The sequence below is a fragment of the Spea bombifrons genome, chromosome 2, assembly GCF_027358695.1.
Source record: "Spea bombifrons isolate aSpeBom1 chromosome 2, aSpeBom1.2.pri, whole genome shotgun sequence".
Classification (NCBI taxonomy): Eukaryota; Metazoa; Chordata; class Amphibia; order Anura; family Pelobatidae; genus Spea; species Spea bombifrons.
In genome coordinates, this window is record NC_071088.1 from 119,091,415 (window position 1) to 119,115,708 (window position 24,294).

Sequence of the window (24,294 nt, forward strand, 5' to 3'; positions counted from 1 at the left end):
ACTCAAAGTGAAACGTCATCAGCTTCGTAGTCCTCATTATTTCCCGAAAAATAAAATTAACGTAAACACTAGAGTTGCAAGACATCATCGAAATATGTGTCTCCAACAAAGGATCCATTTTGGTTCGCTGGATTTCATTATCCCCAATGGGTTGTAGTCTCCGTTTAAATGTCTATCGCCACATGAGTCTAAAACACGCCTCAAGAAATGCACCATGAATATTCGTCGTATGCGCTCTTTGATATAGAACTCTAATGGGAAATTTAGCGCACGCCGCAGAGCCCGCCTTTTACAACTCTTTTTCCTCTTGCGATAGGCTGCACTTACTTGTCCTTCAGAATAGAGTGCACTGATTGGCAGCGGCGCACCATCCTTCAGAATGACGAGTTGCTATTGGCCTCGTTGCAGGGAGATTCGGGGGAAGTGACTGAAGGTATCCATGGCGGAAGGTAAGAGGGTTTGTAACCTGGGCAAATGGGGAGGAAAAAAAATGTAAAACGGTGAAGAGGGTGGCTAAATTTTACGATGAAACATCATGGAGGAAATTGGCGGGGTGGGTTCGCCTGATAAACGTCAATAGTATAGGCTTCAGCCAGAGGGTTGTAATCACATTGCTTGTATTGGGTTTAATATAGGCCTTTTTGTAAGAGAATGGCTGCAGAATGCTTTATCACCAGTGAGATAATAGGAAACGATGTAAACGTAAGGAATGGGTGCTTGGGGACAGATATTCAATAGGATGATCGTGTAGGTAGAGACACCTAACAGGAAAAGGAGCCAATAACATTTCTTGTTATAAGTATGTGGGAATGAAGGTTGAATAATTGCATATATCTGAGGGGTAAGATGTCCGGTTATAGAACGATAGCGCCTTGCTGAGTAATTGATCATAACATGTGTCCCTTCTCCACTACAGGTTAAGACATGGAGGATTTAAACATGGATGACTTGAATCTACATTACAGATTCTTGAATTGGAGACGGCGAATCCGTGAGATCCGGGAAGTGCGAGCGGTGCGCTATCAGGAGAGAGCCAAGCACATTGTGGTGGATGGTGATACTCTCAGGTAAGGGCAGGGTTAAATAAAGATTGTCAGCTTCTGGTACTACATTTCTGTGGCTCAGTCGGTAACTGCCTTACACGGGATGATAAAAGTTGAAGTGCCCGTCACACGAGGCGTCATCTTCTGAATATTACTCATTATTTCAGCAGTAGAAATCCCTGTTTATGTCAATAAATATTGCATCAGCGCAACCGTACATTTTTGTTTCCCTTTCTATATAATTAAGAGCACGTGAGTTTTATTATCAACTTAGAGAACATCCATTCATTAAGTGATGAGTATGACAGAAACAATGTGCATTGCGCAATCAGAGCTGGGTTAAATGGTTATTATTATTATTATTATTATTATTACAGTACTTCCATCTAGAATATTAGTTAAACGTCAGTAATTTAACACTTTTTACAATGTTTTTTTATTTTCTTTTAAGACAGATCACTAGAACAACCACATTTGAGCCTTAATATCATAACATAGAATCAAATAGGTTGACAGCGTAAGGGATGCTTAAGGGTTAACCGTAGCTTTAATCCCAGTATTTATGAAAATCTATAGATTGTGAAAAATCATCGATTAAACAATGGGAGAAAAATAACGAGACGTGAGAACAGAAAATCCTGATCCTTTTCCTCATGGTATGCACATAGGCTGGCTTTCTAACATACATATGTACACGTAACACATGTGGCACTTGCAATGTAGCGTTACGTAATATTGGCTGAAACGTCTGTGTTTTATCACAATAAACATTGGCATTGGTATTATATTTTTTTTTTCTATGGGACACATTGATTGCTCGTTATGGTAAGAGGAGTGATTATTTATATAGCCGTGATGGTTTGGTGCCCTCGTGCAGGGGACTTTTGCCTCACGTTACAGTTCTGGGCACCCCCCCGGGGGCAGGATCAGGCTGATATGTTGATAGAGGATTTTGTTTCTCTGTAACGGCACGAGAGAGCTGAAGCTTTAGATGTCCCCAAGCGGGGGACGCACCATAGGACAGGCGATAACTTGTTTTGTTTCATTTGTTGATGTCCTTTGCTAGGTGATTAGGGATAATGGGACACTTGGTTGGAAATATCTGATCCAGGGATTATTTTTAACGTATATCTACGAAAAGCTGCATACGGCTGTTATTTCTTTTAACCAATGCAAACTGTAAGATGAATCGGTCTTTCTTCTCCTATTTTTTCTTTCTATCCTTTCAGTGTTGCTAAAACCTAATAACTTCACCGTTTAGAAAGCAGCTTGTAGTTAAGAGGTTATGAGCTGTTTTCTCTGGGCAGCCGACACTGACCGCCTGCATGCCTAGTACTTGCCGAGATGTGCCCAGACTCCGTCAGTCCCCGGCTGCAGAAAATTAGGTTTATTGCATTAGAGACGCTTCATTTTCTGGTGATTCCAACAGGAAAACGTAAACTAACTTTGGCTTCTATCTGTACGGTCTCTTCAAGGGAAATACATGTTATATGCTGGGACAAAAATACCATTTTAACTTCTTGATTCGAATGTAAATTATTATTGTAGAAACTTAAAATAAATGCAGTAAAATTTTTTATAATTAATGAATGGCTTGAGGCACTATTACTTTTTTGACCTGGTTCAACCTTAAATACCTTGTATCTTTGTACTTATTACAAGAATTTTATTGTTGACCGTTACATAATATTTAACTTTGCCCTACGTTAATCAAGATGTAATGATTAGTGGCCAGACCTTATCTACGATTTATTGCGTTAGACCTAAAGCCAACATTAATATATTGACAGAAGACCTGATGTTGAAGCGTGTATACAGACCCGGGGTGATGGTTCCCATGTCTGCTCCCAAACCTTAACATGTGATTTAAATGGCATTCATCAAAGTCTTCAAGCCTGTCCCCGAGCTTCTGTGCCGTGTTGTAATGTTTACCTTTGAACACAAATGTGCTTGCTGAGCGCTACTGCTTTTCATGTGGCCACGGTCAGCTAGAAGTAGTAGTCTCCAAAGTATTGTAACTAGTGGAATGGGTTAGTACAATGCTAGGTGACGGTGTCTCCTGAAACCTATAATTTGCCGTCTATCTGTGATTAAAACGAAAACCGTAATTTATCCACTCCCTCGTGATATCCCATCTGGATTATTGCAACTCCATTCTCACTAGTCTCCCCCTCTCATCTTTTCACCGCTCCAATCTGTCCTCAACCCTGCAGTTAGATTCATCTTTCTCTGCTCTCCATCACAGTTCCTCATCTGCCGCTCCTCTGTGCCACAATTCTGCAGGATCTGCTGCCTCTATATAAATAAATGTAATGGTCCACAGCACAGTAAATACGGTAACTGAATGTGTGTGTGTGTGTGTGTGTGTGTGTGTGTGTGTGTCGGTGCGCTGGGGGTTATGTAGAAACCGTGATTGGGGTGCGAAGTTTGAAAGGTATCGCTACATCCACCAATAGAAAGTAATAAAGTAGTCCTATATCCCAATGTATTATGAAGGGCCAGCCGTTCTGAGAAGGGTTAAGCTGGCCCTGTATGGTGCGGAGGGATATGCGCGATATCATTCTCTTCCCCGTGGGTTTATAATGACCAGCAACCTGACGTTTTGTTATCTTGTGCCTGCTTATTATGGGTAAGTGGTGTAAAGCAGGGCTTGACAAATTTGTTGTGAATCTAGGCGCCAGCTAAAAAAGTTAGGAGCCAGGATTTTTTTTTAAACTAACAGTTGGTTAGGAGTGATCTGATCATCATCAGCCCACTTACTAAACTCACAGCGTTTGACCTGGAAGCACCCTGGACTTTCAGGTCGGTGCTGTTTTTTTGGGTTTTTTTTTTTTTAAATAATTTTTTTTGATATATATATTTTTTTTAACACTTTCAATGCTGATGTTCCATTGGAGCACAGCATTGATTGATATTTAGTCCCCACAACCTTGTGGGGACAAATATTAACCCCTGCAATGCCACGAATGTGTTATAAACAATTGTGGAATTGAAGGGGTTAACGCTGCACTGTCGCTCTCATGGAGCGATCAGGCAGCAGGGGGGTGTTGGGGCTGGTCTCCACACTCATGTGGAGACCAAAGAACCCTCTCCCCCTGTCACTGAAGCTGCCTCTGGCAGCTGGGAAGCAATTGCTGGTCTATAGACCAGCCATTGCAGGGGGGAGTCTCTGATGACTGCTGTAGGCTTCCATGCCTACAGGAGTCATCAAAGGGCTTGTGGGGGCTCGTTTTTGCTGTTGCTGGTCTGCCTGGACTTCCAAGCAGACCACCAGCAGCAGAGCCCCTTGAAAAACGGGAATTAACCCCTAAATGCATTGAAGGGGTTAACGCTGCCCTGTCGCTCTCATGGAGCGATCAGGCAGCAGGGGGATGTTGTGTCAGGTCCCCACACTTGTGTGGGGACCCAATCAACAGTGAACCCCCTTTCCTGAAGCTGCCTGTGGCAGCTGAAAACGCTATTGCAGGTTTCTCTGCAATCGCGGTTTCAGCCTACAGGATCACTCCGTGGGAGTGATCACAGGCTTGGGGGCGGGCTCGGAGTGGCTGTGCTGTCTGCCCAGACTCCTGGGCAGACAGCAACAGCAGCTCCCCCGCGTGGTGACACGGGGGCATTTTTTTGTGAATGTAAGAGGCTGACAAACTCCTAGGCGCCAGGACAAAATTCTGAGTCGCCATGGCGACCTGGCGCCCGGGATTTGTCGAGCCCTGGTGTAAAGTATTGTAAGCGTTTACTGGCGTTAACAGACAAATGGGAGATAAGCGTGTCTGTGGGGTAAGAGAGCGTTTCAGTCTGGAGTCATTGGTTTTTATGGTCTTTACAAAGGTTAACCCCTGTGTTATCAGCACATACTACAAACAGCATGCTGTGCTAATAGAACAGTGATTATTTTGGAAGAAAATGCTCATACAATGTGATAGAGAATTGTAGGATGCGGTAATCCCCGTTACTGGCCACAAGAGGAGCCTTAAACATGATTCTGATCGAGGGACTAAACCAGGATTTCATGGCTTGTGGGAGCAAAGACTGCAGCTCATCAGAGCCGTCGGCGCAGGCTTTAAAGGGAGAATGATCGGTGCCCTCGGCAGCCATTGTAACTCGCTAGCCATTTGTTGGGCTACAGAGTAAGGCTTTCTGTGCTACCCTTTATTCTAACTTTGTAGCCGGAGGAGAACATTTAGAGCAAGAGGCTTTAGTCTAAAACTTGAAGGTCCAATGCTTAGATGTAATGTAAGGACATTTTCTTTGCTGAGAGGGTGGTAGATAAATGGAAAAGCCTCCCAGCAGAAGTGGTTAAGGCTAATACACCAAAGGAATTTAAACATGCATATAGACATAAAGCTATCCTGAATCGGGATATAATGGGGGGGGGCAGATTATATGGGCTGAATGGTTCTTGTGTGTACCTGGAATAGCATGGATACTGAATTTGGGTTTAAGTAACAAATAAATTAGTAGATAAGAATAAGTTATTCCTAAATGGATCAGTCAAATTGGACCTTGTTGATTTTAACAGAGCATTTACTTTGTTTTATGGATCCGTTTTAATCCAGAGTTCCTCTTTGGCCACCGGTTTGGTGACGCGTGATGGTGGTTAGTAAGCGTGTAGACGAGAGGTTGACTTCACGTGAAGAGGTTGCGTGCGTAACCACAGACCGCATGACTGTCTGTCTGGTCATGGTTTTTAAAGGCTTCTTTTCCCACAAGAAGAAGTTCTGCCTCTGTAGAACCAGCGAGGATGTATAGTTAAATGAAACCTCAAACAGGCAACTGCCCCAATCCCTTTTCATAGTCTGTGGACCAAAATGTTGTGTTTCAGATTCTTTCACATATAGAGGAGAGGCCTTCATATTCCATAGTATGTTATTGCATGACGTTGGTACATCAGTCTGATCGGTGGAGTTGGCGATGATCTGTGAATAAATCCATCTATATCTTGACGCGATATGCGGGATGCACCCACTGAATTTCCCATTTCCTTCCTGTCTCTGCAGTTACCAGGGAAACTCCGGGGAAGTTGGTTGCTATGTTGCTCCACGACCATTGAGCAAAGACAATAACTACTTTGAGGTTAGTTTTTTTTATTTCATGCCATATTGTTTCTAGAGGAGACAAAGTCCTTAAAGGTTTGTAATGTCTTCTAGTGGGCCGTCATATTATAAAAGAGGAAAGGCGCCTACTATCTGGAGCGCCCTTCTAAAGCTATGTCGATTAGGCTACTAAAAGTGACTACAAACTACTAAACCAGTTAATGCCACTTGTCTTCTTTGGCTGACTACTTCATCCTTTTGTGTATATTCGTTCAGTGATCAATGGGCGCTCTTAGACTTGGTCTCAGCTGGACAATCTACATTAATATTTATATATCATCTGTGTTATGAATAGAAGCAAAGCAGCTTTGTGCAGATTTAGGGAAACATCCAAATCCCCTCTCCATCTAGTAAAGCTGTTGAGCTCTTGCTAAAATATTGCACTTGGCTGCATGGCCATGCTTTGAACTTTTTGGGTTTGGGCTTTTTCTTTGCAGGTGTCCATTGTGGACCGTGGCGTGCGTGGGACAATCGCTGTGGGTTTGGTGCCTCAATATTATAGTCTAGACCACCAGCCTGGGTGGCTACCAGATTCCGTGGCTTACCATGCAGATGATGGCAAGTAAGTATCCATGTTTGGGTGTGATTTAAGGGAGTCTCAAGGCTATCATTAATATGGATTTTTCCCTCATTTTTTTTTGGGGGGGATATCTATATCTATATCTATATTATATATCTTCCTTTGCTGATATATATTTGTGTAACTTAGTTGTTGATGTTCTGCTGATAAATGATGATGAAAGGTTTTTGGAAGATGACGTTAATAATAATGTGGAAAGATAACCTTTACGTTTATGAGCCTACTTAAACACTCACTGATCTTAACAAACAAAATAAAGCAAAATATTCCAACCATTCCAAACATATGGATATTAGAATAGGCAGATACTATGCTTAGAATGGTAACGTATACTGCGTCCTGTATATTGTTGGCCACCACAACTGTTAGAATAGTTAGAATGTAAAATAATATTGACAGGAATATAAATCCAGGCAGTTTTTTTGTGAAGTTTTAGGATCTAATCTGTTTTAAAATGTAATTGAATGCGCTGACTCTGTTTCCTTCCTGCATCTGACCTCGATTGTGCCTGGCTTCAATTCTTTCTGTGTAGTACTTGTATTTACTTTTCCATTTTCCATCCTCCGCCTTGAGACCGGGCGGAAGCAGGGCTGAAATCGTGAACTGTTCCATGACTTTAAATATTGCAGGAATTGTCCTTAACACTTGGCACTCTTGCGTCTCTCAGGTTGTATAATGGGCGAGCAAAGGGAAGGCAGTTTGGAACAAAGTGCAGTTCAGGAGACCGTATTGGCTGCGGCATTGAACCCAGCTCCTTCCATGTACAGACGGCTCAGATTTTCTTTACCAAGAACGGGAAGAGGGTAAGAAAACCGTTCACGTGTAGTTTGTCCTCTGTGGAATGTCTCCGTTGGTTCCATGCCGTAGTAAGAGAACCCATCCGTTTTTGTGGCTTTCTTCCCTTCAGGTTGGAAGCACTGTGATGCCTTTGTCCCCCGACGGTCTTTTTCCAGCAGTTGGAATGCATTCGCTTGGTGAAGAAGTACGCCTTCATCTAAATGCTGAGCTTAGTAGTGAGGACGATGACAGCATAATGATGGTGGACAGCTATGAGGATGAATGGGGCAGGCTGCATGATGTTCGAGTCTGTGGCACGGTAAGAAATACAGTTTCAGGTCAAATTGTCTCTTGAGGTTGCTTGTGTTTTTGTGTTTTTTTTTTTGGTTTTTTTTCCCTTTTCTTCAATTTTCACCATTTTTTTTAAAAAGTAAATGATATATTCTCTAAATAGCCCTTCTTGTCCTGAAAAGAAGAAATGTTCAATGTCTCGACGGGTACAAAAATGTAAAATCAGTCCAGTCCTTCGTTTTAAGTTAAAGCGTCTATACACGTGTACTGTATGGGTCTCTGCCAGGGTGGTTTTGCCCCACTGTAGTAACATGATGGCCATCCTCCTTCTTTTTTTTTCTTTTCTTTCTTTCTTTCCTTTTTCAATTGATGAAATGTTTGATCTTTCTCTTTAGCTCCTGGAATATGTCGGGAAGGGTAAAAGCATCATTGATGTGGGCCTCGCGCAAGCCCGCCGTTCTCTCAGTACACGCAGTCATTACTTTGAAGTTGAGATTGTGGACCCTGGTGAGAAGTGTTACATAGCCCTGGGGCTGGCAAGGAAGGTGAGAAACATGTAACCCGTAATCAATGGCGGCTGTGAGGCAATAAAACTGACCAAAGCCCAACATAAAATAAACATGACTGGTATGCTTTAATGTAGAAGAGTGCGGAAACAAAATTGACAGTTAATGTATTGTGTTAAGATTTTACTTCAGTCAATTAAACTAAAAGTACGGGAGTCATTGCTGTCGGTAACATTAGCTTCTGGAGATCTTGAATGTTACATTGATGTAAGTTAAACTGCATTGCTACAAACCGTTACAAGTAGTGAACGCTAACTTCTGAGAATATAATTTAATATGCGCTTCCACACCTACTTAGTTTCGTTACTTTTGTTTGTAACTAAATGCGCTATGAGAAGTGTCCGCCCTAGCAATGTAAAAAGCACAGATCCTTCCCAAAATTTTTTAATACGGTATGATTTTGATACAAATGCAAGTAAAGAAGAGCTTCTGGATAGCACCGATTCAGAATAGGTAACTGCTGTCCAGGATCGGGTTACAGTAGGCACTGAGTGGAAGTCTGAAACACTTTGGCATTGAATGTTTTTCCCCGACGCATTCCTTCAGCACAAAACTGACTCCACAGTGGAAGCCGTTACTGTTGGCGGCGCACGTACAACACAATCACAAGAAATGCCTTGTTAAACCAACCTGGCGCTCCTCGCAGTGTGAAATGTTCTGTTCTTTTACGATTCACTTTGTTCCCAATCATGTCATGGGACTCACAAAAGCGTGATGGATTCAGCTGGGTGTAACCTGTTAGTCATTGGGGTAATGTTAATGTTAAGGAAGTAGAATTGTTAGGCAGCAACAATAATGTATTAAAGTAACACAATTATTATTGGTGAATTTTTGACATTGGTTAGGACCTTACCCGATTATTGTGGCTCTGGTCCCCCCCTGGGACAGACCATTGGGTCCTTTTGGCACAGTTCCTACCTGTGGCTCCCCACTGAGACGAGGTGTGGGTGGGCTGCATCCGTCTACTGTTGGACTTTTCTGGTGCTGGGTAGACTGGGGATCCCAGGTGGACATCCCTATTCTGGTAGCAGTCCTCCACGCTTCAGGCAGCATTTACTTCAAGCGGTTTTCCTCTTGCCTGCATGTGCCTTTATGGGATTCTTTGACCGCATACCCATGTGCCGTCCTTGTTGCATTGCAACAGAAATGTGTTTACTCTTGGCTGGACTATTTAGATTCCAAAAAGTGCTTGCTTTTGCTTCCTGATGGTAATTTTTGCGATGTGCTTGCTGCTTTCTACCGCCTACTTCTCCCAGACCTGGTGGAACGGTTTTGGCTGCCCAAGCCTGTGGATAAGTAGGTCTTTCTAGTGGCTCTTGTAGTTGCGCGTTTCTTATGCCAGTTGTCACAAATATATAATGGGTCTACGAAGTCTCATTTCAACAAGGTTTGTCTTTAACGACAACTAGAATATTTCATGGTTTGTAAACAAAGGGTGAAATCCGAACATCACGCAATAAAGCATCATGAAAAGCAACAACCCAACAACAATCCAATAAACTCAATTTACTGTAAAAAAAAAAAAAAAAAAAAAAGTTTTTTTAAAAATTAACCAATTAATGCCATCTTTCTTCAGCTTTTTGTTTGCATACTACCATCAAATATGATTTATATTGGCTAACATATCAATAATAGCTATTATTATTGTTATTATTATTATTATTATTATTGTTATTATTTGGGGCCATCTTATTCCACAACCCTGCACAATGGGTAAACAGGACATAACAAATATATAACCTAACAATTAGACTTACAGAAACAGGTGAGGAGAGCCTTGCAAGCTTCCAATGTAGAGGATATGTTGTCTATCTAGTTTACAGGTAGCTAGATCCTGTGTGTTCTTTACATGCTAAATGGTATCTAATGAAGTCTAAATTTTCCTCTGCTTCTATAATGCCGCCGAATTTTTTTTTTCTTTTCAGGATTACCCTAAAAACAGGCACCCGGGCTGGAGTCGTGGATCTGTTGCGTATCATGCAGGTGTGAATCATTTTCTATACTGCCAGCCTTGCATTTCCATTTAAGAAATACTTTCAGCATTTTCGGAGTTCCAATAATAAAGAAGTACAATTCTCGGTTATTGCTTAAGATAATTCAATGACTGGATGTAGTTAGCTGTGTTTGGATACATGGAATAGGACCACTGAGTAGCAGTAGTAGGTTAAAGAATATGGAGGTTCTCTCCTGCCCAGCCAATAATATATATAGAGGGCAAGTGTTAACCGGGTACACCTGGTGTATGACGGGTTTGAAGAATGTTGCCCGGCACATGGCTGAGTAGCAGGACACTGCAAGATAAGTGCACGTAGGGGTAGGTATTTTAACATGTAATGTCTTAAGATACTGAATCTAATAGGTTAATTTACTCACTGTCCTCTATCTGACAGATGATGGAAAGATATTCCATGGAAGTGGGGTGGGCGACCCCTTTGGACCAAGGTGCTATAAAGGAGATATCATGGGCTGTGGAATCATGTTTCCAAGGGACTATATACTTGACAGTGAAGGTATGTTTTTTTATGAAGTTTTTTTTTTTTTTTTTTTTCTGTTCGGCTGATGAGAGATGCGTAGTAATAAAAACACTGCCGATATGAGATATGGATTGCAAAGAGGTATACCTCTTAATGCGTTTGTCTCGTAGGGGACAGTGATGACAGCTGTGATATGAAGGAACTGAGGCTGCAACCACGTGGAGTGAGGAATGTAATGTATCTCCGACGGGAGCAGCAGCATGAAGATGATGGTGAGGAAGAGGAGGAGGAGGAGGAAGACGAGGAGGAAATGGAGAGAGAACACGAGGGCAGAAAAGTAGTGGTACGTGCATGACATGCTTTGACAAATCTACTAGTGTGGATGAAATAATTTTTTTTCATGATTGGTTGTAAGTTATACGTTGATTTAGCAATGTCCTGTAATTGGAGCAGATATAAAAGACCTAGTTCTTGTTCAACCAGGTTTTTTTCACACGAAATGGGAAAATAATTGGGAAGAAGGAGACGGTGCTGCCCCAAGGAGGATTCTATCCAACCATAGGAATGCTGAGCAGCGGAGAAAAAGTCAAGGTGGACCTGCATCCCTTGAGTGGATGAGGAGACTTGCATCTCGGTGGAAGAACACACTGCATCATTTTGCCATCTTCCCTTCACGCCAACTCCCTGGTCATGCACGATTTGCACGTGGGCTTGTGATAGTGCTTCTTCGTGTCTGGAAACGTCTCACCGTGCCCTTACTAGTGAGTGAGCGTGGGTTTGGTATTACACCCCATGCTTGTAAGTGTTGGCAAAGCAGAAGGCATGATGGGACAGGAAACAAGACAGCAGTTCTACAGGTCACTGTGAAGCAGTTGTTGGCATTAGTCGTGGGGGTTTTCCTTTTTATGTTCTTGTTGGGAGTCCATGGTAAGCCTCAAATACTTTCAAGGCTGGAGTAAGGTGGTGTAGATGATGATGGTTTCTTGAGCTTACTCACATATATATATAAAATACTAAAATAGTCATGACCCCGTGGTCTGACTTTGGATTTGTTGCTTCCTGAATAAGTCAACTCGGCAAGGTGAGAACACCAAACATATAAAACTAAAAAGAGTGGATATTAGAAATAAGCTGCATACACAATGATGGTGTCCACAACCATCACAATAAATAGAATAAAAATATAGGAAAATAAGACACCCTAGTGGTTCATGGGATTTATTTGTGTGGAAAATTTAGGAATATTAATGTGACCTTGAGGAAATACATTGTTTTCAGTAAGCAGTTATCCGGCGGTTCTGTTTCGAACTGAGTTCTGTTTTCTGGCCTCAATGACTACTTTTCTCGGACCATATTGTAGTATGTTCGAGTATAGGCTACCAGTGGGCCAGCCATTGTTATTGACATACATAGGCTTCTTCTAAACAGATTATATCATGGCAAATAAGATTTGTAATTTGTTTTAATATCTGGTATTGTAATGGTCACCAGTCATGCCTCACATCCTCGTTTAATTGTTGTGAAATCCCTGTGTTTTATCTATGCATTCTCTACGCCTCCTCCGCTGTCTACCTCACGATGGCACCTTTGGTGCTACCTGATGTTCCCTGGTGCTGTGAAGTCTAAAAGCACCAAATTGTCATTACAACAGCAGTTTTGTGGTCTCAAGTTTTAGTTTGCTAAAATGACGCATGCAACACACTAAACCATTTCTATACTGAATTGTTCTTCAGTATTTTTTTTTTTTTTTTTTTTTTTTTTTTTAATGAAAACTATTCATGGCCATTAGTAGCCAGAGACTGGCTACTTCCTTAGCCATTGATTACCTCCCTTGGCCAACAACAAACGTTCATAACAAAAAATGATTTGTCTTGGATAAGATCCATTCTAAATAGCAAGGGCCCAGGGCCACCCTGCTACATACCTCTTTGGGGGAAAAAATATTTTTCCTGTAGTATTCATGGCTAGAAGCCAAGGAGAATTGTTTTGTTTTGTTACTCCCCCCGTTTTTAGTAGACTATAGACAGTGGATTTTCTTTTCATTTGTGTAGCCTTGGGTACCGTGGCGCATATTTTCTGTGCGTTCTTCCTGTGGGTCCCTGTACTGTAGGTTAGATCTTCCCATGAATCTGGTGGCATTTCTACCTCACTATTTCTGCTGCGGCTATGATGTAGAATCCGCTTTCCTCTCCCCTACACTGAGCGTGGGTCATCTTCTTTCACAGAACTGACTCTAATTGGGTTCTATTCGTTTCCTTGCCACTGGTCTAATTTCAAATGGGTTTTCAAACTCCTTTTCACGAGCAGTGTTTTGGGAACCAATAAGAGGCCTAAGATATTAAATTTAAAAGAATTTTAAATTTAACAAAATAGGAAGACAGAGCCAAAACGGCTCAGACTCCTCGTGTAGGCCTTTTCCCGTGTGGTAGATACATGTGCTGGGTCTCTGCGTCTGGCTTGCCCACCTCTATAATATATACTAATATATACAGTCTTAGGGCATCGTATGCATGATTTTTGCGATATGGCAGTGACCAGATCATTATTTTGTATTTAAGTGACTACCTTTTTGAAGGTAGAGAGGTTCACCTTTTTCGTTTTAGCTCTCATGGTGCTGCGGTCCTTGTCCGTGTCTTTTGCCGCTCCGGATTTATTCGTTAAGTAAACCATTCCAGACGTGTATTTGTTGAAATAAAGGTAGCGTATGTCAGTACTGACCAAAACATAGCACTTGCATTTTGGAATTGCAGAAGAAATGACAATTGTTTCTCATTTTTTGTAAATATATTGAAAGCTGCATTCCTTTTCAGAACAGAATTTATTATATATACACACAACCAAAGTTTTTTTTTTTTTAATTATTAAATGGTCATAGACCGTAATAGCTGCTGCTGTATACCCTGTTAACCGTAAAACCCACTTGGGTACAATAAATACTTTAAATTACATATTAAATGTCAGAAGTTATTTTTTAGTTTAACCAAAAAGCTTTACAAAGACATGAGAATGATATTTTAATAAGTGAAAGCTTGTAGTTAAGGAAATGGGGACAGGATGGTTTCCCTATGGCATATAGGATACCTCTGCTCTCTTGGAACATATGGTGTTCAGAAGAATTGCTGACATAACAGCTTTGTATGTTAGAACAGGTTCCATTGTCTAGGATATCTAGGGCTGCGTACATGAGGCTTTGTAGGGAACCAATGGCTGCGGGTCCATTAATGTTGATATGGGCTTTTGTGATCACCATGAGCAGATGTTGAACTTCAGTAGTAGAGTAGGCCGAATGCGGTGCTGAGACGTGCGATCAGATTATTGTTTTCCATGTAATAAGGGGGGAGCGGGACAAGTCTTGTTTCCTCTCTTTCTGTCTACTGGTTCTGCCACCCATTTTCTTCCATGTGTCTGGCCTGTCTTTTGATTTATATATAAACGGTTCCACGGAATTGCACTAGAACATATCTCAATGTCTGTACATATTCAATATATACATGTTTATATGCATATAATAAAGACACAGATCTCTATTTATATGGCTTGTGTGTGTTCTTTTGTTGACGTTTTCTACATTGCTGAATTTGCCAAACATTGCTGTACGTCCCTTAAACAGAGGTGCCATTTCTCAAACGTTCGCCAACAACGGTGAAAACGACAATCCTGCATTCGGTTGGGTCTATTCAAGAGGAGAGTCGAGTTTGCGGAAGTTATATTTTCAACTTCCCCACTCGAAGCTTCAACTTCCACAAGGGTTAAATTTGATGGGATTAGGGGTTTTTTCAACCTTATTTACTAAAGCTTTTAGGGCTGCAACTAACGATTATTTTAATAATCGATTAGTTGGCCGATTATTTTTTCGATTAATCGGATAAAAAAAATGAATGTAAATTTTTCATTTATTTAAAATAATTTACTAAACAAATGATGTTAAATACAAACAGCAGAATAAAAAAACTTTGATAATAAATTTCTTGTCTTTATTTCCCAACCAGCCCCCCAATATATGCACATTTGAGCCCAGGCTTGCTACGCTGCCTCCCAGACATGCCATGCTGCCTACCACAGCACTCCACGCTGCCTCCCACATATACCACGCCACGCTGCCTCCCACATCTGCCACTCCACTCTACCCCCCACATGCCACTGTGCCTGATACGCCTTATACCCCCTGAAACACCACTCCATCCTCCCCAGACATGCCACCCTGCCCTCCCCACATATGCCACGCCATGCTGCCTCCCACATCTGCCACTCCACAATGCCTCCCACATATGCCACGCTGCCTCCCACATCTGCCACTCCACGCTGCCTCCCACATATGCCACTGTGCCTGATACGCCTTATATCCCCTGATACCCCAACTCAATCCTCCCCAGACATGCCACCCTGTCTCCCAGACATGCCACTTCTCTACCCCCAGATATGCCACTCTACCCCCAGATATGCCTTATACACCCTGATACAACACTCCGTCCTCCCCAGACATGCCACACTGCCTCCCAACATATGCCTTATATACTGTATATGCCTTATACCCCCAGATATGTCACTTCACTGCCCCCAGGATTTAGATTCCCCTAAATTAACCCTAAACTCCCCATTAACCATAACTGCCCCTAAATTAACCCTTAACACCCCCTTAACCACAGCATCCCCTAAATTAACCCTAAAGACCCCATCAACCACAGTATCCCATAAATTAACCCTAAACACACCATTAACCACAACTGCGTCAAATTAACCCCAAACACCCCATTAACCACAGCTGCTCCTAAATTAACCCTAAACACCCTATTAACATAACTGCCCCTAAATTAACCCTAAACACCCAATTAACCATAACTGCCCCTAAATTAACCCTAAACACCACACTAACCATAACTGCCCCTAAATTAACCCCCACCTCCCCTAACTTTCAGTAGCCCAAATATATATATATATATATATATATTACATACATATATACACACATACACATTATATATATATATATATATATATATATATATACACACAGATACCCATTATATATATATATATATATATATAATGTACATATACTTACAGTTAGATGAGTGTCACAGCCATGTGGTTCTGGCCTGGAGAAGGAAGGGGCGGGGCCAGTTGTCACAGTGATTACAGGGAGGGGGAGTAAGTAGGAGCTGCTGCTGTGAGACGGTGAGTCAGACTAAACCGATTATATAATGAGGGGGATTTTTCAGAGCGTTTGCTCTGAAAAAACCCTCATTTTATAATCGATAATAATCGATTCAACTAATCGATAATGAAATTCGTTGCCAACGAATTTCATTATCGATTATTATCGATTTTATCGATTAGTTGTTGCAGCCCTAAAAGCTTTACTAAAGCTACATAGTAAAGATCATCAGTGGTTCTGTATAATGCAGAGTCTTTTCAACCATTCAATTATGCATTATACAGGGCCAGCTCGATTCTTCTTGCTTCATAGTTGGCTGTTTATCAGAAATACTTCTGGAGTTAAAACCAAAACTCCTTTGCCATCGCTCCTGCCAACTATTCCTTAGACTCCAAATGTGTTCCTTGTATTTTGTGGTGGGACCACATGTTTAGCCTCTTAATCTAAAATATTATCAAATAATCTGACCCACAAAATGGGATAAAAAGTATTTTATTTCAATTTTTTTTTTAAACATAGGAGATTAAATATTTCCATAAAATATATTTACCAAGCTTGCATAGAAAAAGCAGAAAACATATGTATGTTTCCATCCAAACTGGAAATGACTGTATAAAAGCACAAGTGCTCCAGGCAAGACTTTATTTATATATAAAAAACATATATATTACATATACAATATATATTATAATATATTTCTCTATAAGAAGATCACACAGTCTCACAAGAAAAATAAAATATGCTCTGATTCCCTATTTAAAAAGATGAGCGTCCTCTGTAGTAAAATAACTCTCATTGCTGACAATCTTTTAAACAAACTCTTCAATGACTAATAGACCGGGATGTAAGGGGTACACAAAGCGTGAGGAAGGACTTGCTCTCAGGCGAATAAATTACCTCATAAAATATGAGTGGAAAAAAATTGATATTACAGCCGTTTTGATATTCCATGCCAGTGGCGGCTATTCATTAGTTACGATTACATGGATGTCCAAAGGCTAGCAGAGGAATAAAAGGGTTATTAATGTCTGAATATAGTGACTTGCTCTAACAATATGCAACTGACTATAAGTCCCATCAGCCTTAGCAGTATGTAATCACACACGAGGCCTCGTGAAGCGAACAGGGATTTTTTTTTCAGCACAGGCGGCTCAATCGAGAGACTTGATTCAGTCTTTTCTGTATATGAAGGGATTTACAGAATGCCTGGTTGGCTTGTAGCCGTCTATACATTGTGTTGGATGCCCCTATAGGCTGCTCCAGGGTAGTTTGCATTTAGAATGGGATTACATACAGATGTTTGGAAATAAAATAAAAGTTTAAAGATTGAATTTAAGATTTTCCATTATACAGAAGGTGCGTGTTTGTATACATATATGTACATAAGTATTGCATACATGATTTTAATGTACACTGTCACAATGTTCATTTACCTTGAGCTGTATATAATATCTGCACAGGGCAGTGTATTTTATTGCCTAAAAATGCTCTCCAATCATTTGTTAGCATTTTAGATGTCAACCCAACGTAATGTATTCTTAGCTTTGTAAGAATATGGTGGTTAAACTGGTTTCTCCCAGTAGAGCAAGGAAACATTACCCTGCCAATGTCAAATATCCCGTTAACATAACCCCTTGAGTCCCCGAAGCAAGCCATTTCATAGATCACTACGCTAAAAAAAGTTATCAAAGCTGCTGTTGGCCTCATGTAATTGCTGTTCGCTATGTTCCTGGCACAGGATGCAAAAACAAGAGCCTCCCTAATAATGTGAAAATGTCCTGTTTATGAGGAGGAGGAGGAAATGTGCCTGGTTGGTCGATGACCAACTAATGACACTTCAAACAAGGCGTTCCCATATATTGGAATATTTCACGTTTCCCCCTCCATTCCTTACTGTTACGGATCTGGTGATAAACATGATGAACACAAATTAAAACAACTCTTCAAGAGTAATAATCACATAGCGTAACTAATAATAACAGGAGGGGGAGTATATCTACATTAATATAATTAATAGACAGCAGGAGCAAGTTCGGTCTTGGCTGCAGTTATCCCCCCAACAAACAACAACGAAGCTTTGGATATATATTGTGATGCATTTCAATAGTACTCCGTTTCATGACACCAGGCTGAACCTTCTATTAAGGTAAGGAGCTAGCGGGTTCCACGTTGCTTGCTCCTGCTGCCAGCGCCACTTAGAAATGCTTAACTAAACAGTATGTAAGCTACACGTCTGCATCACCGGAACTTAGATGAAGGAACAGACCATGTTACGATCTAACGTGCTGTACGTGACCAGGCGTCCTGCTGTTGGTGAGAATATAGGCTAGCAATAAGCAGGACTGGATCTTTGGCCATACTTTACAGAGCACACTGTAGGCTACTAGTAGCATTGAGTCACTTTCTACACTCCTGGAAGCGGTTACTTCGTTAGTCTTTGTTTATAAGAACATTTGTATTCCAGATATAACCTTCTCGGCATGGCTTTCTAAACATCTGGTCTTCGCTCCAGTTGACCCCATGGAAAAGATGTCTTTTCGGTAAGAATTTTTCTGAGGCATCTTCACCCCTTAACATGTGGAATTATCTCACGTTGTAGATACCAATTTAAGTATGTTTCTGCAATGACTTAGTGATAATGTAATTACAAATTATTTTATTACTTCAATAGAGATACAAATGCTCTCTATATATAATTCATTAGAAGACGTTTGACATTTCATTTCCACGTTAATAAGACCTTCATGATCCGGCAGTAACATTCAAACTCACATACTCTTCAAACTAAGTATTAGAATCACAACACCCGTCACATACACATTTTTGGCTTCCACCAACTTTCTCAGACCATTCTCCCTACCAATGTGCATTTTATCTCTTCTGCGTGCCCAACATAACTTTGGTGACAAAGTTTACAATGGCCGATGCAGGTTGTTCTGGGTCAAGCTCTGCAAACAGGTGGCACACATTCTCTGCCGCAGTGCCGGGTTTCCGAGCCACAAAGCCGAAGACCCTGGAAAGACCAAATTTCGATATATATTACAACCTTAAAAGTAATGCATTTATTCCCTTCAGGCCAAGCCCCAGCTCAGCAAGGTTAAAGGGGTGCAGATGGGGTACGCATGTGCAGAAGGTGCTTCCACTTCATTTTACAATGACAATGGTGGGAAATCAGTGCCATGGAAACTAGGGGGGCTTTTCCCCTGCAGCCCCAGAGATGCAGATTCTTAATTGTACATAATTATTCATTCTTCGTTGGTGAAGATGTATAGGATGCTAGAATGCCTCTTTTAGGAGACTTTTGTGAATTGACTGCAGAGAAACGGGACTATTTTAACATTTTAGCTGTAGGTACTTTTAGGTACTTTGGACAGCCAAGAGATCCTTGTCATTATAAAAATAAAAAGTTGAAATAAATATATATTATACAAAAAAACTTACTTCGACGTTGTCCTGTCTGGATTGGTCCACCTGCAAAATATATACAGACATTTAGAAGAGGCCCATTAAGAAAAGATGCATTCGTGACCAGCATAAGGTCTGCTGCTGTTAAATGTCTAGTCCCAAAAGGAGTGTATTATAGTTATAGGAAGTTATTATAGGAAGTTTCTACTACCTGCGATCCTGTGGGTCTGCACTGCAGAACGTAACACTTGAAACAGGATAATGTCGTCTAAAGAACAATCTGCAAAATACGCACACGGCCAGGTTACAGAAAATGACAAAAAAAAATAACAACATTCCACCATCAGAAAAGTCTATGTGCAAACGTACTTGCGCTGGCTGTCCGTCAGAGTAATGCCTTGCTCAGAAACCTTAAAATGAACAGTTGTTGCGCTGGATCTTGGGGGAGTCAGGATGGCAGTAGAGGCCTTTGAAATGGCCTGGGGGCCCGTAAGCGACTCCGTGTCCACAGAACCAAGAAAGAGCACACTGCAGGCTAAAAAAGAAGACATTTAAAAATCAGGCCAACATATAAAAACATGTAAAGTTATATAATGCAATGATTACATCTAAAGAAGTGAAATCTGAGGTCGTGTAACTTTAGATAATTTTCCATCTTGGCCCAATGTCTCGCTAAAACTAGAATTACTGTAACAAGAATAGACAAGGCTTATCTCCCATCTGGTATTTCTATGTATGGAGCCAAACGATAAAAACCAGTTAGCCCATGTGGTTTACCCATTTCCTGTTTATCTGGACAACCTCAATAGTTGACTTCGGTCTCCTACGCAAAAAAGTGTGACTAACCCAAGCATCTGGTCATACTGCCAGCGTCTTAATTCTATCCCATGCGTCTACCACACTCTACAAGGAAATATCCCATCTTCTAGCTTCAGACCATGAATCACCTGCCCTTTACACCTCCCTTCTGAAGAAACAATGATAATATTTACTTCTTGATCAAAAAAATACACTATTTCTATATATATAATTTCCAGGGCTCGACCAACAACTTCTTCCCCCACCTGACCAAGACACGTTATCACTTACCTGCCCCCTGTCTCAGTAAGTCAGCGGCTGTGCTCATATTGGTTGGGGCCAAGACCTCTGAATTTTGCTCAGCCAGATCTGAAAGGAGTGAGAGAACGTGAATTCCCATGAAAAACATATATTTGTGGGGACGACATGATAAAACTGCAGACTATAGTGCAGGAATACGGAACTAGAGGAATAACTCTATGGCAGTGGCCCAGTATAGGAGTAGGAGAAGTCATACTGATGGATTGTACTCACCTCGACAAGGGACCCGCAGCCTGCACGGCAAAGAGAGAGGAGTGACTGAGTGCTGAGACACCAGCGCAGACAGGCTTCCTACGTACAACAAAATAGTTTATCAGTCACCAAAACATATTCTGCTGTCATTGAAACAGAAGAAGTCTCCTTGGGACAACCTTGGGATGTGGAGGACGAACTAAAAGGCCCCGTCACACCACTGACAGAAACCTCTCCACCTCAAATATTATTCCACAGAGAATGACACAGTTTGGGTTCAGAAGGATGTGTATGAATGCCCGCAAACCACATCATGCATTTTTCCTACAATTTAAGCGATTAAAAAAACATGAGATAAAAACCATAGCTAAAAGCCTCATCTGCTCAAATAACACGTACGATTTGAAGTAACATTATCATACTGTCTGTCCTATCACACTAAGGTTATGACATCTCCCACATTTTATCTTTCTACCTAAATTACATGGTCCTCCCTGTTAAATTAGCCACACAACACTTTTAATAAAGTAATCACATAAGGAAATTGATGTGTCGGAATGTCAACAACTGAGTTGTACGATGTCTGGCATTAAAACCATCAGTCTGGCACGGTATAATCCACCTACAGGACCAGACTGATCCACTAACACAGTGCTAACAGACAGAAAACATCTCCAGCCACCGGGCCGGGCCCTCCTGTCTGCTCCACTCTCCTATGGAGTCACCCCCCCCAGTACATTCCGCAGCTGGGTCATTGACGCAAGACCATTAACTTATCCACATCCTATATAAAAAGTCTTTGACAGAGCCAAGCTATTCATTATATCCGTGGTTTGATTCCTGTACTACGTTTGCTTAATGTTGGACAGTCCCAAAGCATGGCCTTGACCAGAGCTTTACTACATTCAATTTAGAAAGAAAAATACTTTTTAGCCACCTTCACTTCCATGCCCGTGGCATCTTACAGGACGGACTTTCCTCTCATTTCATGTGACATCTAATTAGGAGTCACATGTATTACAAGTTACGTGATGGAGAGATCTGTCCCTTTAACATGTACTTGTAGCGGAAAGTGGAGTCATCAGAATGAATATAATCTGACTAACCAAAGTAGGGTTCAATGGGAGAGCCTTTGATTTTCACTCCTTTTGGCCCCGTCTCGATGAGAAAGTGACGAATCAGCTGCTCTACAGGATCTGCAGGGACAGAAAATGAGGTTAGGTATTACCTCTAGAAATAAACCTGGTAACCCGCATTAAACAGCCTGTGACCACGTTTACCTTTGCATGGCTGCGTCACTGCGTTCGGAGGTGGGCTCGATACCTTTAGAGCCAAACCATATGCCCCGCGGAAGGAGTTACTGTCTCGGATCAAGAAGCAGCCCGGTTCTGCCCCTCTTAAAAGGGTAATGGCTGGGACACAAAATAAAGGAGATGAGAGTTGGTAAGTATAACCTAAAAATAAAACTCATCTGTCTGCCTGCTGCACTGTATAAACCAACTAACATGCCAAAAATAATAACGCAAAAAGAAAAAACAATAATGAGGAATGGACAAAATGTGTGGAAAAAAAGGCTTGACTTGCAAAAAAATATTATTTAATTGTAAAAGTATCCATATTCTGTTGTCATTTGGCTTTACTCCGAATAAAATGCACAAAAATAATTATTTTCCAATAGTAATTCAATATCTTCAATGTTTCCCATCAACTTATGTCAATAAGACATAATGTGTCTCTGTAGATCCCTATTCATACCCCACATGCAATCACAGATAATTACGGCACATCTCATTTTTTCATTGGAGTCTATGGAAGAAACTACAATTATGAATATTTGGGGTAGATATAAAAAGAACCATGTATTGTTTCCCGTTACAAGAGATATAATCATGTATTGGTTTTATGCATGCGCTGTTGGGTCAATGCTTCCTTCTTTTTCCACGTGTGTGAAACTTGTATAAATAAAAACATAAACCCCAAAAATGTACATTCTAGTTTAGAAATGATACTTCTTATTGCTGAATGACCATTACCCCGGTCTGTGTTCTCCAGCCCCTTGCCTGTTCCCATAGACATTCATAGCCCTCAAACCATGCATTACCTTGTTCCCTCGAGATGTTCGGCTTATACCAAAACCTGGAGGTGTCTTGTACAAAACTGACAGTCAATGGAGCGTCTTGCAGCACTTCTAGTGAAATAGAGTTAGAGGGGAAATTGTCATTCTCTGAGGTCACCTCAGGAGATCCATAGAACGGCAGAGAAGTTCTAGCTGACTTTATAAAGGAATACCGAGAATCATCTCATGGTTTTGTTGAATATGAATTGTCCCATCAAATGATGGAAAATGTATTTGAAACTGAAGAAGTAGAAGTATTTTGCTTGTTGCTCTACACATTTAGTTGATTCATAAAATTACATAATTAAAAGGAAAATTATTGTAATGTATAACACTGCAAGTATGATGGCACCATAGTAACCAATTAAACAAAACATATGGGCAAATAAGCTGGTACATGTTCCTCCTAGACACGAACCTGTGGATGGTGCAGATATCTTTCTTGCAGGATGCCCATTACGGCTGTCTACATTCTCTGTCTTCCCTCTTCCAGTTGCAGCATGGGCTTTTTCGGGCAGACTTGGCGGCTGCTCCATCCTACTTGGAGGACAAGGGCTTCCTGTGTAATAGGCCGTGCTGATAGGAAAGGAAGGAGTTGGGGATGGAGGCAGAAGGTCACACCGACTTCCCATTGGCGTGAGTGGCGGGCTGGTTGTAGCTTCACCGCCGCAGGTGGTTCCATGGCTCATGGGCAGAGAAACAGTTAGACTTCTCTTTGGTGCAGTAATTGAGTTTTTAGGATCAGGGTGGAGGAGCGAAGGGTATGACCCCCCAATGTCTGAGGAAATTTCTTCATTTGAAGTAATAATTGGACCAAACGAAAATTGACCCCTGATGGCCTCCAATGACTTAGTCCGAGGATTGGCTGAAAATTGAGGAGCAACTTTAATTACATTGGAGGGTATTGTGGCAAGCGCCATGACTGCCTTCTCTTCCAAATGTTTAATAGGAACATCCTCGCAAGACACTGATAGCCCAGGTCTGTATAACAAAAATACATTAAATGCGCTTAATCAGCAGAATAATACAACATACATATTAACAAATGTACATAAAACGGAGTTTAAGCTTTCAAATAACATAGGACTTGAGGTATGCCTGTGAAGCCTAAAAAGACTGCAACATAATTTATATCTGTGTAAATATTACACCAACAAGGACTTTGGACAATGTTATGCTTTGTACGCACAGATACATACATACTGTATATACATAAAACACACACATATATATATATATTATATATATATATATATATATATATATATATATATATATATATATATATAAAACCCTGGGAACTCTCCTGATGAAGCCCTGCATCTCGGGGTGACTTCTCTAGGCAGGGGAACGGCATTCTGGCCATTCTTTTACTTTCTACTCCCTGTTGACTTAACTATCATGAGGTAGTCCTGCTTACCCATATATATATATATATATATATATATATATATATATATATATATATATATATATATATATATAT

The 24,294-nt window shown here is 41.0% G+C and overlaps 2 protein-coding genes across 2 annotated transcripts in view; one reads left to right on the plus strand and one right to left on the minus strand.

The window, feature by feature from the left end:
• The first annotated feature begins 352 nt into the window (after positions 1–352).
• SPRYD3 (SPRY domain containing 3) lies at positions 353–11,932 on the plus strand. The gene is made up of 11 exons (XM_053457745.1): positions 353–449; positions 917–1,067; positions 6,038–6,113; positions 6,571–6,695; positions 7,381–7,516; positions 7,621–7,809; positions 8,177–8,326; positions 10,273–10,330; positions 10,738–10,857; positions 10,992–11,164; positions 11,305–11,932. Exons 2-11 carry the CDS (start codon positions 925–927, stop codon positions 11,437–11,439), a joined length of 1,305 nt encoding a protein of 434 aa, XP_053313720.1. The 5' UTR covers positions 353–449; positions 917–924; the 3' UTR covers positions 11,440–11,932.
• Positions 11,933–18,615: 6,683 nt separating this feature from the next.
• TNS2 (tensin 2) overlaps positions 18,616–24,294 on the minus strand; it is a 52,276-nt gene continuing 46,597 nt past the window's right edge. The window contains exons 20-29 of the mRNA XM_053456050.1: positions 23,227–23,789; positions 22,794–22,880; positions 21,973–22,104; positions 21,799–21,888; positions 20,714–20,791; positions 20,471–20,548; positions 19,751–19,916; positions 19,593–19,661; positions 19,418–19,447; positions 18,616–18,989 (exon numbers count right to left, since the gene is read on the minus strand). Coding sequence (XP_053312025.1) covers positions 18,848–18,989; positions 19,418–19,447; positions 19,593–19,661; positions 19,751–19,916; positions 20,471–20,548; positions 20,714–20,791; positions 21,799–21,888; positions 21,973–22,104; positions 22,794–22,880; positions 23,227–23,789 — 1,435 coding nt within the window. The 3' untranslated portion in view covers positions 18,616–18,847. The remainder of the gene's footprint in view (positions 18,990–19,417; positions 19,448–19,592; positions 19,662–19,750; positions 19,917–20,470; positions 20,549–20,713; positions 20,792–21,798; positions 21,889–21,972; positions 22,105–22,793; positions 22,881–23,226; positions 23,790–24,294) is intronic.